Below are 15,282 nucleotides of genomic sequence, written 5' to 3'. Positions count from 1 at the left end.
AGAACAAGCGCTTGAACAAGGAGTTGTGTTGCATGTTCTGAAAGAAAGGGCCTGATCTTCCTAATATTGTATAAAGCAAATCTGCAGGACCGGGTAGTTTTAGCAATGTGGTCTGAGAAATTCAGCTGATCAATCAATCACAACTCCAAGGTTTCTGGCTGTTTTTGAAGGTGTTATGGTTGATGAACCTAACTGGATGGTGAAATTTTGATGAAGTGATGGGTTTGTTGAAACCACAAGCAATTCTGTCTTAGCCAGGTTGAGTTGAAGGTGATGGTCCGTCATCCAACAAGAAATGTCTGTTAGACATGCTGAGATGCGAGCAGCTATCGTCGGATCATCAGGATGGAATGAGAGGTAGAGTTGAGTGTCATCAGCACAGCAGTGATATGAAAAGCCATGTTTCTGAATGATAGAACCTAGTGATGCCATGTAGATAGAGAAGAGAAGTGGTCCAAGAACTGAACCCTGAGGCACCCCAGTAGCTAGATGTTGTGACTTGGACACCTCACCTCTCCAAAATACCTTGAAGGACCTATCTGAGAGGTAAGACTCAAACCACTGGCGTGCGGTTCCTGAGATGCCATTTTCCAATAGGGTTGACAGGAGAATCTGGTGGTTCACTGTATCAAAAGCAGCAGACAGATCCAGCAAAATAAGTATAGAAGATTTGGAGGCCGCTCTTTCCAGTCTTAGGGCTTCAACAACTGAAAGCAAGGCAGTCTCGGTCGAATGTCCACTTCTGAAGCCAGATTGGTTGCTGTCCAGGAGGTTGTTCTGTGTGAGAAAGGCTGAGACTTGGTTGAACAACTCATTCAAATGTTTTTGCAATGAAAGGTAGAAGGGAAACCGGTCAGTAAGTTTTTTTTTGGTCTATTAAATTGTGATTCAGCTGTTTATGTCATGAAATAAATTGAACAAGCTGGGATGTGCTTTAGTTGGTGAATAATGCAGTGATTCTCAACCTGGGGGCCAGTGCCCACTAGAGGGCCTTAACAAACTGCCCAGGAGGAACTCAAGATGACTTAAAGTGCCCCTATTATGGGCAATGAAAGGTTCATATTTTGGTTTTGGCAGTCCCCAACAACAGGTTGACATGCATGCAAGGTCAAAAAACACTTTCATTGTCTTATAATATGCATACATTTTTACCTTACTTGCTCAACGACTCCCAAACGTTTAGCTCAACGATTAATTTTTCCAACCCCCTCCTTTGCATGACGCTAATCTGTGGTGATTAGTCTGATTGGACTCATTTTAATTTCATTGTGCCTGCAATGCCTGATAAAGCAGCGCTTTTGATGATTTGTGAACAGCGTTACCGGTGAAACAGCTATTTTACCGCTCCAAAAGCGGCACCAAGTGGCAAAGAATGAATTTGCATTTTCATTCAGACTAATGCAAAAAGACCAACAAGTGGGTGGGCAATATGCTAATGTTTCATGAGTGAAAAATTTAAGGGGGTCTGAATATTTTCCGTACCCACTGTATGCATGTATGTATGTATGTATATATATATATCTATCTAGACAGACAGACATAGTAGTAGTACTAATTTTTTATAGAATATTTTTTCAAAAATATTTTTTATTATATATATATATATATATCTTATAAAAAAATTTTGGGTAGAAATTGTAATATTTCAATATTCTTATCTTTATTTAATATCCATTAAATAACAATGACTGGAAAAGTAAAGATCTACAATAATTTTAATTGTTGATTAAAGGAATAGTTCACCCCAAAATTTTGTCATCATTTACTTACCCTCATGTCGTTCCAAAACTGTACAAGGTTCTTTCTTATGTTGAACACAAAATTTTCAAGAACCAAACAGTTGATGGTCCCCACTGACTTTCATAATAGGGAAAGAAATACTATGGAAGTCAATGGGGACCTTCAACTGTTTGATTACCAGCATTCTTCAAAATATCTTCTTTTATGCTCAACATGAGAAAGAAACTCATACAGGTTTGGAACGACATGAGGGTGTGTAAATGACAATTATTGTACAGAAACTAGGAGAGTTCATAGATTAAAACCACTTGAAAAATGATTAAGGAACTGACCTGTGTTTAAGCAGAAGCCACTGTGTAAACCACAGTCCCACAAGCAGCATGCCGTTGATCTCACAGATGGAAAACGCCCACTCCACACGATCAAACAGATCAAAGAATTTATCTGGCAGGGGCGGAGACTCTTCCTTGGGTGGGACACGTTCATGCACCACTGAGATCACAACTGTTGTGGTGAGGAAGCAGAACAGAGCGTAAAGGAAGGCCACACCTGTTTTGAACCACTCCGTGGGATACGGCGTGCGCTCCTGCTCAGGCAGTGATGGAATCAAGATGCGAACCGGTTTCGAGTGCAAGCCATTCTTTGGAATGCCGTTGTGGATCTTGCCATTGCTCACACTGCCATTGGCAAGATCGATGCCAGCGTGACCGTTGGCATGGTGGCTGTTTTCGTGGTTGTTGTTCTTGTGTGCCTTCATGTGGTTGGTGAAGCGCAAAGTCTCTATGCGTTCCAAAAGCTGTCGACCACTGTCCCCTGTGACCAGGGACAAAGGCGAGGCCTTAAAGTCTTCCTCAGACAGTCTCAAGAGGGCAGGGCCATCCACGTTCCGCAATGCATCGGTGTACTCCTGCAAGCCTTCGTCGGTCAGCCAATCAGAGACGTCACTGGCTGTCCACAGCCTCACCTCCTTCATATCTGGGTAAGAGTGAGTCAGAGGGCCGTTTCAAGGGGTTTCACTCAGCAGTTTGGTGACCCAACAGCAGTCATAGTGTCTCTGGGACATTGGAGGAGAGTGGCTGAGAGGTCCAATTTTTCACCCCTCCTCCTGTCCTCGCTGTTGTTAAATTGAGTAATGGCTGATCTGACTCTGAAAATCAGACTATTTTTTTTAGTCTGAATCCCTTAGAGTCAGTGTGCACCAATGTATGGCCCTGAAAAACAAAAGCACAAAAGTTAGCTAACAGATCTGTTATTACAGATTGCTATTACAGAAAAAAGTAAGTAATTATTTGCTCTAGCAGTCCTAGAAAACAACACATTTTTGCTGACAGTTACACAGACGTATGTGTCACGAGCATACATCCTGTTTGACAGTGTGGCCCAACGACAGTAACGGTGAGCACAACATGCACTTTGTGTGAGTGTGTCAGAGGAATAGGTAATATTCATTCTGTTTGTTAAGAGTGTTTTATAACCATAGCAACTGTAGCTCAGCAGTCATAAAAATATCCAAACCACACTTGTCTGAATCACCATCTTAATCTAGTCTTTCTTCTGAACTTTTTCAGCAGAAAAACAGCATATTTGCTTCTCCAGAAGTCAGTACTACTGCAAGTCAGTGTGAATATAACTTAGTTATAATGAATATAACATTAATTTAAAATGAAATGGAAAAAAAATAATGCAATCTTCTTCTCTTACACTATTAAAATACTTATATACACAGTTCAAAAGTTTGAACAATGTCAATAAGATTATTTTGAAAGAAGTCGCTTCAGTTAGGCTTCAGTTATTTGATACACTAAGAAATGTAAGTGTAAATTGTTCTTAATTTAAAATAATTTCTATTTCCATATAATTTAAAATCTACTGAATTTTCAGCAGTCACTACTCCAGTCTTCAGTGTCACGTGATCCTTTAGAAATCATTCTAATATGCTGATTTGGTGCTCAAGAAACATTTTATTATTTTTTTTAACTTTTTTTTTTCATGAACTTCAACACAATAACAATCAAACAACACTCCTTCATGGGTACATACATAAATATTTTCCTCAAAGTATAACATAAAAAGTAAAAGAAATTTCAGTCTGGTCAACTGGTTATGATACAAGCAAATATTTGTAAGCATGTATACGTGAATATTTGTGGTCATACATTCATAAACATAATACTCATTTCCTTAGGCTTACTATCAAGCAGCCATTGATCCTAATTACATACATATTTCACTTTGGCATTTATCTATCTTCTCTCTGTTTTGATATAGAGATTGTCCATTTTCCCCAGTGTTTCTTAAAAGTCTCTTCTTGCAGTCTCAACCTGAATGGCAGTCTTTCCATCTTGTAAATTTCTGTAACTACTTGTTCCCACTGAGTTCTTGTTGGGGGAGGCTGCTGGAGCCATAGTAGAGTAATCGCTTTTTTTGCTGCTGCTAGTAGAATCCGGAGTAGATATTTATTCCTATTATTAACTGAATCAGGTATATTGCCAAGAAATAGAATATAAGCTGTTTTTTCAATCTCAATTTCCAAGATTTCCTCTATGCTAGAATGTATTTCTGACAAATACTGATTTAAAACTGGACAAGACCAGAAGACATGTACATGATCAGCCGATAATGACCCGCACTGCCTCCAGCAGAAGCCTGGCTACACTTGATATAAGTGTAGCCAGCTCACAGAGTCAAAGGCCTTCTCTGCGTCTAGGCTAAGAAAGACTGCACTAATTTTATTTTTAGTTATAGGACTCATTATCTGAAGTGTACGTCTAATATTATCATGGGTTTGTCTGTTTTTAATAAACCTGGTCTGATCATGATCTATTAAACCTGGTAGAACGGTTTCTAATCTTTTTGTTAGAATTGAAGTATACAGTTTATAATCTACATTTAGAACTCAGATGGGTCTATATGAGCTACATTCTTTACTGTCCTTTCCTTGTTTATGTATCACCGATATGATTGCCTCTTTCCAAGACTGTGGAAGCTCTCCCTCTTTAAGTGTATGGTTAAACGATCAGAGAAGTAAGGGTGTTAATTCGGAGCAAAATATTTTTACCATTCAGACGGATATCCATCCTTTCCGGGAGATTTATTTGTCTTTAAGCTATTTATTGCCTTATCTAATTTGTCTTGCATTAGTTCAGCCATTAATATTTTGTTTTGTTCTGAGCCAATTGACGGTAAATCCAATGAATCAAGAAAATTTGAAATCGATTGCGTGTTTGTTTGAGATGGCTGAGAATAAAGGGTTTTATAAAAATGTTCAAAAGAATTTAGAATATTTTTTATACAATTACTTATTTTCCCTGTAACTGGGTTTTTAATATTCTTTACTATGTTTTTTGTTCTTTGCTTGCAGAGACGCCAAGCTAAAAGTTTCATGGCTGAGTCTAGTTTCATAAAATTTGGCCTGTTTTTCTACATCATCTTCATATATTTTATTGATTTCTTCTCTCACCGTCTTTATTTGATTCAGCAGATTTGAGTTATTATTCTGTCTATGTTCATCTTCTACATTTTATATTTTTTATTGTAGTTCCTGAAACTTCTTCTGTTTGGCCTTTTTCCGCAATGAAGTCAAGAGAATAATTTTCCCCCGTATCACCACCTTAAAAGGCATCCCATAACACATGAGGTGAAACCTCTCCATTATCATTGTCCTGTAGGTAGTGCTCAAATTCAATTTTCAGTTCCTCCTGTACTGTAATATAATTTAATATTCCTGTGTTTAAATGCCAGATTCTATTTTTTGACATGTTATCTAAATGTAATTTAAGATAAACACGAGCATGATCTGATATATCTCTCACACCAATACTACAATCTTTAACGATATGAAGGTCTGATTTAAATGTGAAGAAATAGTCTATCCTGGAATAAACTAGTGAGGGGTCGAATAATATGTATACTGTTACCTTTAGGGTTTAACTCCCTCCAGACGTCAATTAGGCCTAACTCTTTTATTGGTTTCCACACCATTGAAGCCTGTGAGGTTATTTTCTTCATTCTTTTTGTGCTAGACAGGTCCAGTTTAGGTTGGAGATGGATATTCAAGTCTCCTCCACATATCAAAGTACCGTTTGTTTCTGAGGCTATCAACTGGAATATTCTCTTAAAGAATAATTTTCCACTGCCAGGAGGTGCATAGACATTAAATAAAGTTATAATTTTTTGATCTAATTTTCCTTTTACCAATATAAATCTCCCTTCCTTGTCCCTAATTTCAGACATAAACTCAAAGGTTTGTGAGTTAGGTATTAAAATATCTACTCCTCGTTTTCTACCAGACCGATGTGATGAAAAGTAACAGTTTTTAAAACCCAACATTTTTTTAATTTTTCATGCTCCAAATTCGACAAATGTGTCTCTTGCCAAAATATAATGTTTGTTTTCTCTCTCTTAATCTTTGCTATGGCCCTGCTTCTTTTTACCACGTTATGCAACCCGTTGACATTGAGAGTCATCATCTTATATTCCTGGTATGTCTTAAACATAGTTTTATATATTGACAAAATGTACCCATGAAAGTCAGAACAATGCGATTTAAAACCAAAACAACTGCTAAACTATTTATGACAAAAAACAAAGTCATTCCGAACAATGATTTCCACTGTAAGGGTTATGTAATTATAACCCTCTCAACAGAGGGTAAATCCTCACTTTTAGTGAGGGCCTCTCAGCTAGTGATATAAAGAAAAAAAATCTCCCGCTTAAACAATCACGAGAAAGTTAGAATTATTTGGTCCCCTGGTGTCGATCTGTAGGTCCTTATACAGCAAGCGGAGGGGATTATCCATGACAAGGATGAGGGTAGATAATCAAAAGTGGCGATTTAAGAAAAGAATGAAAAGGGGATTATCTAAAATACTTGACTTTAAATTTTAAAGTGACCATATTAACAGCCCCGTCTTTCAGCCAGAACTTGAAAAGATATATACCAATATTACTTCTATATTAGTCCTGAATTCACGAAGTTACACTGTCGCTCTTTGGGCCGGGAATGTGTTGATAGCCCCTCAATTTTTCTCGTATTTGTATCTAACGGTTCTGCTGGCATTTACGCCTAGCTGACGTTTCTTTTTCCCCATCGCAGACTCTGCCAAAGCGGGCGGTTGGGTTGCCCAGTATGCTCAATTAGGTCAAGTGCAATTCCTTACTTCCTCAGGTCTCTGGACGCCTCTGTCGCGTTGTTGTAAACCTTGATCCCGCTGTTGAGGAATACTTTCAGCTTCGCTGGGTATGGTGTTTGGAATCGTATTTGCTTGGCCTTGAGAGCTCTCTTTATTTCCGCGTATTCCCTTCGGCGCTGAAGAATATCGGTCTCGTAGTCGGTCAAAAAAAATTCTCCGGCCCTGGTAGCCCAACTCTTTCTTGTTCCATGCAGCTCGAAGTACCATTTCCTTGACACGATATTCGAGAAAGCAGATCACCAATGATCTAGGCTGTGCATCTTGACTGGGTTTAGGAACGAGAGCTCTATGGGCTCTCTGTATCTGTAGGTCAATGTCCTGTAGAGAGCTTAGTTCGGATTTAATAAATTCGGCAATGAATTCCATCACGTTTCTTCCCTCGCATCCTTCTGGCATCCCATAAACGCGTAAATTATTCCGTCGGGAGCGGCCCTCCAAGTCAGATAACTTGTCTTACAAGTTCTTCTGTACTTTCAAAGTGTTGCTGACCGCGTCCCTTACATCCACGCCCCTTTCTTCCAGATCAGTGATTCGTTTTTCCATCTCGTCCACTCTTTTGGATGTTGATTGCTGGGTTTTCGTCACTTCATTCAGCTTTCGATTTATTTCTTCTTTAAAGTCTGTCAGGTCGTTTCTGATGTCATCCCTTATTTTCTGACGAAAGTCAGTCATGTCATCCCTGAGATCAGAACGTAGTGCAGAAATCTGACTGTGAATTGCCGATATACTCCCTTGGATCATCGCATTAATTTCCACGGAGGGCGGAGGCGTTTTAGCATCGCCATCTTGATCCCCCTCATTTTTCTGCCCTCGTCGTTCACCGTCTTCATCACCTTTACCGTCTCTTTCGAGTTTCATAATCGACTTTCCCCGCGTTTTCTTATGTTTGTCTCCCTCTGCCATATTACTTATAAAGATTTTTCCATATCTGAACTATTTGAATTAAGGGAGAATAGTTGTCGACTGGGGAGCGTTTCTCTTAAGTTGCCATCTTCCACACGGCTCAACCGGAAATCCAAGAAACAGTTCTTATTGACAACAACGCTGAAAACATTTGTGTTGCTTAATATTATTGTGTAAGCTCTTTTTTCAGAATTCGAGGAACAGAAATTGCAAAAGAGCAGAAATAGAAATATTTTGTAACATTACAAATGTCTTCGGTTTTCTTTGCTGAATTAAAGTGTTCATTTCCTTTTTTTTAATCTTTTGTATATATGCATATAAACTTTTTTAAATACTTGTAATCAATACTAGTTCATAATGATTCAAGGGATGAATCATAAAATATATTATTTCATAAAAGTCCAGTAAGGAACATGAATGGGAAAAAGACCTCCTGAAACAACAGAGGGAGGTCACTGCTAGGTTATATTCTCACATATTGTTAGGCCCATAAAGTGTGGTTCACTGTAGAGCTGTACAAACTTTATTTAAAAGTCTATACTTCCAGCTTTGACTATGTATGTCGAATCATGAGATACATAGACATATAGAAAATATTACTTGTTATGTAATAGTTACGCCACACTAGAGATCGACCGATATGGGTTTTTCTATAACCGATGCCGATGCCGATGTTTAGAGGTCAGGGTCAGCCGATGGCCGATATGTGCTGCCGATTTTTAGGGCCGATATCTTGAAGTTTTCCCCTTCATTTGCATGCTAAAATGTCACACTAATAATAAGTGGATGCACAACATTTCTAAACTTAACATCATAATTTATTGAACACTGACTTGAACCATCTCTCGGATCTTAATTTTGTGCACTGCACGGTATTAAAATAAAATATTTATCCAAAGTTAACCAAACAAATCAATAAACTTACCAAGTATTAAATATATAAAACCGGTAATAAAAAAAAAAAAACTGTCAATCATTTACATAAAAGTTTTAGAGCATTTATCAAGCAGAATTTTTCAAGTTTGTTGGAACATAAATGTAAACTTAAATATACATTTAAATAAAATAAATACAACTTTATAAATAAAAATCAATTAAACTGATTTTTACATTTTTAAAACTGATTTTTATTTTTAAATCGGCGCTACTAAACACGGATATCGGCCGATGCCGATATATTAAAAAATGACAAATATCGGCCCGATATATCGGCCGACCTCTACGCCACACACACCCTAAATGTTCTAAAATGTGGATTATGAATTTTACCTGCCAAGCTGTAACTTGCAAGAGTGTGTAATTGAGCATACAGCAGAATACAAAGAGCAAACTTAGTGTGTGTTTGTGTGTATGTGTGAGAGAGAGAGAGAGAGAGAGAGAGAGAGAGAGAGAGATTAAAAGACTCTGACTCAACACTATGTTTAGAAGACCTTTGGTTATTAAATCAGCTTAAGGGGGAAAATTCACTCACACACACACATGCATCAGCAAGCACAAGAAACAACAACAACAACAACAAGTAAATAGCAACTTGGAAATTATGCCAAATAACCATAGGCCATATGTCAGATGACCAGCCAACCATTAGCTTTCATCCTTTTAGCAGATCTGTGTTGCTCTTAGATAAATTACCTGTGGGTAAGAAGCAGTTTAGTTTCCCACAATATTTATTTTTGATTTATTCTACTTTTTTTGGTCAGGCCTTAACCCTGTAACAGCACTAAACTGGTTTTATTTTTGGCTCATCATATATTTGGCTCATTCATCAGCTCATACGGTTTCCTTATTTCTTGTTAGAAGTTATCCTGTTACATATTGTTATGTTTTTTAGTATTTATGATGGAAATCAACAGCAGTCCCTTGCCATATCTTTTTTGCATTGTAAAAGTGTAAAAGTTGAATTTTAACTAACTAAGGCGGTTAAAATTCAACATGATTCTGTTAAACAACAAGAGGTCAAGTTGCAATCCATGGCTTCTGAATCTTGGTAGACATTTTTTAAACATTCAGAAGTTAGAAAACAAGGGTCAAACGAGCAAGTTCAATTCTGTTATATAAACATTCTTAAAATTCAGAACACACAGCTCATTCTGTTTTGTCAACTCACTTTGCAATATATATTAGGCAACATTAATCTTTAGAGCCTCTCTACTTGACATTTTCAATTTAAAAGCCCTAAAACAATGCATTTCCATTTAATGCACGCAATCATTAATCATTAGTTTGTGTACAAAAAGTATCAGCAGTAGTGTTAAATGAGGATTTATAGAAAAGAAGTAGGTCAAGATGAAATTTTGTTTATTCATAACAAAATTCATGTAGATAACTTACTGGAAAAACTGGTAGAAACTGTAATGATGCACACATAATTAACATCTGAACACTGTTGTGTCCTTTTATATGCGTGTTCTGTAAATATTTGCCACCTTTTGTGAATGGGAACTGAGCCAGGTGTGTTAAGAGGCTATGTTTGTTTTAAGATGATGTAAAATGAGAGGTAATCAAAACTCACAGAGAGCAGCTACATTAATATAGCTCTTGCATATACAGCATTACAATTCATTTAATGTAACCTTCATGCAGTTTGAGTCATGCAAAAATGTTTATTTGGTCAATACACTAATCTAATCTGCAGCTGTCATATTGTAACTATTAATGGTTTTGCGAATAATTAAAATGTTCTGTCCCAAATTATTTAAAAGGAAAGGAATATATTAAAGGAAGTATTAAATAATAGCGATACTCGATTTTGACAAAAATCATAAATCACGATTATTTTGGTCAATACTGTAACCATGATTATTTAGCACGATTATGAGTTGGCCATGTGACCAAAACTTTATATGAATGATTTATTTAAAGATAGTGATATATATAATCAAATATATATTTATGTAAATAAGGTTGCTATGACATCTACATTTTAGAGACCAGCGAAATGTCACAATTGTCAATATCACAGCAGAATACTAGCGTAACTAAAATAAGTTTTAAAAAAAGGGTCCACAAAATGATTGAAAATAATTAAAATGTCAGTAATAAAAAAGCAGAAGACAAATACATTAGAATATAAAAGATTCAAATGAAACAAACTGTGCTTTTTTTAATGCAAGTCTAAAGTATTCAGTTAACAGCCTATACAGAAATTGAATAATCTAATGTAAAATAAAACAGCATAGTTTTTACTGTAAGAATTCGACTTTATTTGTTTCTTATTAAAGCTACAAAAGTCATTCAGTCAAGAGCAGCGAGTGATTTTGAAATCGAAATAGAAACTGTATTTTGATTAATTGCACAGCCCTACTTTTAAATATACTACGTTTTAAAGGATAATGGTAAGTATATTAGTTTAATCTTTTGTGATATGCCTTTAAAATGCACTCCATATTGGGCTTGTCCGCCACCCAGACTTTTAATACCAACTTATAATAAATGTCATTTTATAAATTTTATGTTTTGGAATTTCATGGAATTGAATGTTATGAAATTTCTCAGAATTCTATGGAATGTTATAGTATGGTACAAAATATGTCATGAGATTCCTTGGAATTCCATGAAGTTGAATGGCATTCAGTTCCATAAATGTTCATAGTTCCTTGATGCAGTAATTATCAAGCAGTGAAATTGGGAGATCGAGGCTATGATCAGATCCTTAATCCAGTTTCATTTTTGAGATTTCAAGAAGTCAGGTGTTTTGAAGAATCACCCATGTTATTTTATGTTTTTCTTGGTGCCACCAACATCCGCTGAAATATGACTGACAACCTTGGAAAAATTTGTAAAATGCTAAAACAGTGTTTACAATATGTTTGAACTGAATGTAAGAAGTTTTCTGATGAGAATAAGCAAAGGAAAATATCTGGTGTCTGATAAAAGAGAGGAAGACTGTGGGTTTAAGCTGTTGAGAAATAAAAGCCTTGTGTTTGTAAAGGGATTTTTTTGGGTTAATTTAATATTGTTTTGCTGTGTTCATCAGTCATGCTGGTTTTTATTGTACTGTCAGCTGTGTATGCTGAAGTCTGTGTTTATCCACGTGGGTGTTCTTCTCGAACAACATCTGCTTGTTTTTTTCTGTATCAAATGCGGTTGCTTTTTCATTCATGGCTGTTTTGGACGTCACACTGTCGGGAAGAAAGACTGTGCGTTTGGTTTGTGTACAAAAAGTATCAGTAGTATTCTGCTGTGATATTGACAATTGTGACATTTCGCTGGTCTCTAAAATGTGGAAGTGTCATAGCAACCTTATTTACAGAATAAGGTTATATTTATAATAAATTTATATATCTATCACTATCTTTAAATAAATCATTCATATAAAATTTTGGTCACATGGTTACAGTATTGACCAAAATAATTGTGATTATGATTTTTGTCATAATTGAGTATTGCTATTAAAAGTATTTAATACTTCCTTTAATACATTCTTTTCTTTTAAATAATCTGGGACAGAAAAATTTAATTATTCGCAAAACCATAAATAGTTACAATATGACAGCTGCAGATTAGATTACAGTGTATTGACCAAATAAACAATTTTGCATGACTCAAACTGCATGAAGGTTGTATTAAATGAAATGTATGATATGAAATGTAATGCTGTATATGCAAGAGCTATATTAATGTAGCTGCTCTCTGTGAGTTTTGATTACCTCTCATTTTACATCATCTTAAAACAAACATAGCCTCTTAACACACCTGGCTCAGTTCCCATTCACAAAAGGTGGCAAATATTTACAGAACGCACATATAAAAGGACACAAATCCTAGACAAGCAAAAGAAAAAGAGATCACTGCAAGCTAGCAATGTGAATAGAAGAGTCATCTGGCCATTGAAGTTCACGTCAATAATATTGTTCATTCTTTAGCAGACAGTCCAACTGATGGAAAGGTGGAAATAGTCATGCGTGTCATTGGTGAAGCTTTTGTTTAACAGTACACGCATGAAATTCATGAAAAACACACCTGCTACCACAAAAGAAGACCAATATTACATAAAGACCAACGTATGGCCAAACAGCACACATTGATGTCTTCACTAAATGCAGTTAGTCATGCAACAGCACACACACACGTGCAGGTCAATACACATATAGGACAGCTAAGCACTCTTTCTCTCAGTTTTTAATTATCACACTGCGTGTATGGCAGTAAAGCTGCAGTTCTCTTTAAAGTCACGGCAGGAATAATTAGCTTATACCTTTACTCAGATAAAGCACTAGTTGGATTTGCTTACAACTGGACATTCTGGTTAATATTTAAATTTTACAGGGCGTTCAATGCATCACGCACATTACAGTAAAAGCCATTTTGCATCCCATCATTTCTAAATCATTGTCATTTCAGAATTATAGAATTGCAATATAGTTTTACATTTGTGGCATCATAATTTTGGCTTTGGTTTAGTTCAAACTATATAATTATAGTCAATAATGACTCAAGAGTTTATAACTTGCCCAAAAACTGTTAAGTTAGTTGCTTAAGGTTCGCGTAAGTTGAGTTCCCACCACCATTTCATAAAATTGCAGAAGTGGACATGCAGTTATAACCAAAATTACTTCTAGAAGTCATACACAATAGGCGTTATCAATTGTGATTGTTATCTGAAAACTAAAATCAAAATGACATTTAAAAATTCTAATTTAACAGATAGCGTAAGCATTTTATGTCCTGTTTGTAATTTAGCTTCTGATTTTGCAAGTGAGAGCAGTAAAGCCCAATGGAACCACCATAATCAGAGATTGTCCTTGAGAGCTTCAGTTCCTCTATTTTCCCAAGCTATAGCAGCAGTTTTTTTAGCAGGTTGTGGAAAAGCAAATGTTTTTTTAGAGAAGGAATGCAAACCATCTAGAATCTCCAACTGTGCTCTGCAAGTGTGTGAGTGGATTTGTCCATTAGATGTTTTCAGTGTCCGTCTCTGTGATTCAGAGATTAAATAAATCATTTTTGCTCTACCAGCCCTGCATGAGGAAATTACAGACTTCAGAAGCAAGTTACGGCACAGATTCATTCATCAGTGCTTCCAAGACTAAGACATCAACACTGTTTTGGTGATCTCCTTGCTATCCTGCCCTACATCTACAGCCTACATCCTCCTCACAGACGTGTACCTTTACATAGCACTGTGAGCCTCAATACACCACAGATGCTATTTTTGTTGTGTTTATTTTCATTTATGCATTAGGCAGACACTTTTATCCAATGCGACTTACAGTATAGGTTTACAATACGTGTTCCCTTGGAATAAAACCCATGGCCTTAGCGTTGCTCTACCAGATACAGGAACGCAGCTTAAACAGCTGATGCCAGTGGGATTTTTGATTTCTATTTATATAAACAGAGAGAGAAAGTGATTTATTTAAAAGTTCAGTTCAGTTAAAGGGATAGTTCGCCCAGAAATGGATATTTCCTCATCATTTACTCACCCTCAAGTCGTTTCAAACCTGTATGAATTTCTTTCCGTGGAAGAATATTTCAACTGTCTGTCAAAACAATGAAAGTCAATGGGGTCCAAAACAACACTGAAATCCACTGACTTTTATTGTATGGAAAAATAAATAAAAAATAAATTAATAAATGAAACATTTCTATAGAAGAAAGAATATCCTACAGCAGGGTTTCCCAAATTGATGTTTGGGAATCATTGGGGTTTCTTAAGAGAAAGTCAGGGAGTTGATGAAAAGCTAATAATCAATTAAGTCACAAAAACAAATACAATTAAATAATAATAAAAAAAATAAAATACTTAAAGATGACATTTTCATTGTTTACTGCATGTCATGTGACATCTGACATTACAGAACAATGAATATGCAAATGTGTCATTCAATTATTTAAATATGACCTTCTCAGGGGTATTTTAAAGGGGTCATGTTGCTAAAAAGAACATTATTTTGTGTATTTGGTGTAATGAAATGTGTTTATGCGGTTTAAGGTTCAAAAAACATTTTCCACATACTATACATTATTGTTTCTCCTCTATGCCCCGCCTTACTGAAACGCGTCAATTTTTACAAAGCTCATCAGTCTGAAAAGCGAGGTGTGCTCTGATTGGCCAGCTATCCAGTGCGTTGTGATTGGCCGAATACCTCAAGCGTGTGACGGAAATGTTACGCCCCTTGCCATATTGTGATGCCTTGTCCCGGCGACGAGACAAAAACATTAAAACACATTATAAACGAGGCATTTGTTGCACCCAGTGGAGACATAATTACGTATTATAATGACTTATACTGTCTTTTTACGCATTGCATCGCACCGCGTAAACATAAAACCATGTCTGCATTTGTGATTGGAGAAATGACAAACTACAAACGCTACTCTACACTGCTAAAACAATCGTCAGTGGCAAATTCTTTAAATATAAAAAACTTACTTACAGTCTGTGAGTCAAAGCAGCCGGCATTGTAGTCTACTCTACCAGGATCAGGAAACAGTCCTCCATAAAATG

The 15,282-nt window shown here is 36.3% G+C and overlaps 1 protein-coding gene and 1 long non-coding RNA gene across 2 annotated transcripts in view; both read right to left on the bottom strand.

The window, feature by feature from the left end:
- LOC107583554 (uncharacterized) overlaps positions 1–3,284 on the bottom strand; it is a 9,375-nt gene extending 6,091 nt beyond the window's left edge. The window contains exon 1 of the long non-coding RNA XR_001609049.1: positions 3,274–3,284. This is a non-coding gene — a long non-coding RNA (uncharacterized lncRNA). The remainder of the gene's footprint in view (positions 1–3,273) is intronic.
- The window catches only part of sgms1a (sphingomyelin synthase 1a), a 20,239-nt gene extending 6,091 nt beyond the window's left edge, over positions 1–14,148 (bottom strand). The window contains exons 1-2 of the mRNA XM_016269818.1: positions 14,045–14,148; positions 2,073–2,951 (exon numbers count right to left, since the gene is read on the bottom strand). Coding sequence (XP_016125304.1) covers positions 2,073–2,713 — 641 coding nt within the window. The 5' untranslated portion in view covers positions 2,714–2,951; positions 14,045–14,148. The remainder of the gene's footprint in view (positions 1–2,072; positions 2,952–14,044) is intronic.
- Between the last annotated feature and the right edge of the window lie 1,134 nt (positions 14,149–15,282).

The sequence above is a fragment of the Sinocyclocheilus grahami genome, unplaced genomic scaffold (assembly GCF_001515645.1).
Source record: "Sinocyclocheilus grahami isolate Dianchi unplaced genomic scaffold, SAMN03320097.WGS_v1.1 scaffold54.1, whole genome shotgun sequence".
Taxonomy (NCBI): Eukaryota; Metazoa; Chordata; class Actinopteri; order Cypriniformes; family Cyprinidae; genus Sinocyclocheilus; species Sinocyclocheilus grahami.
The sequence above is the reverse complement of the archived record's forward strand: the minus strand, read 5'-3'. Positions and strand labels throughout refer to the sequence as shown.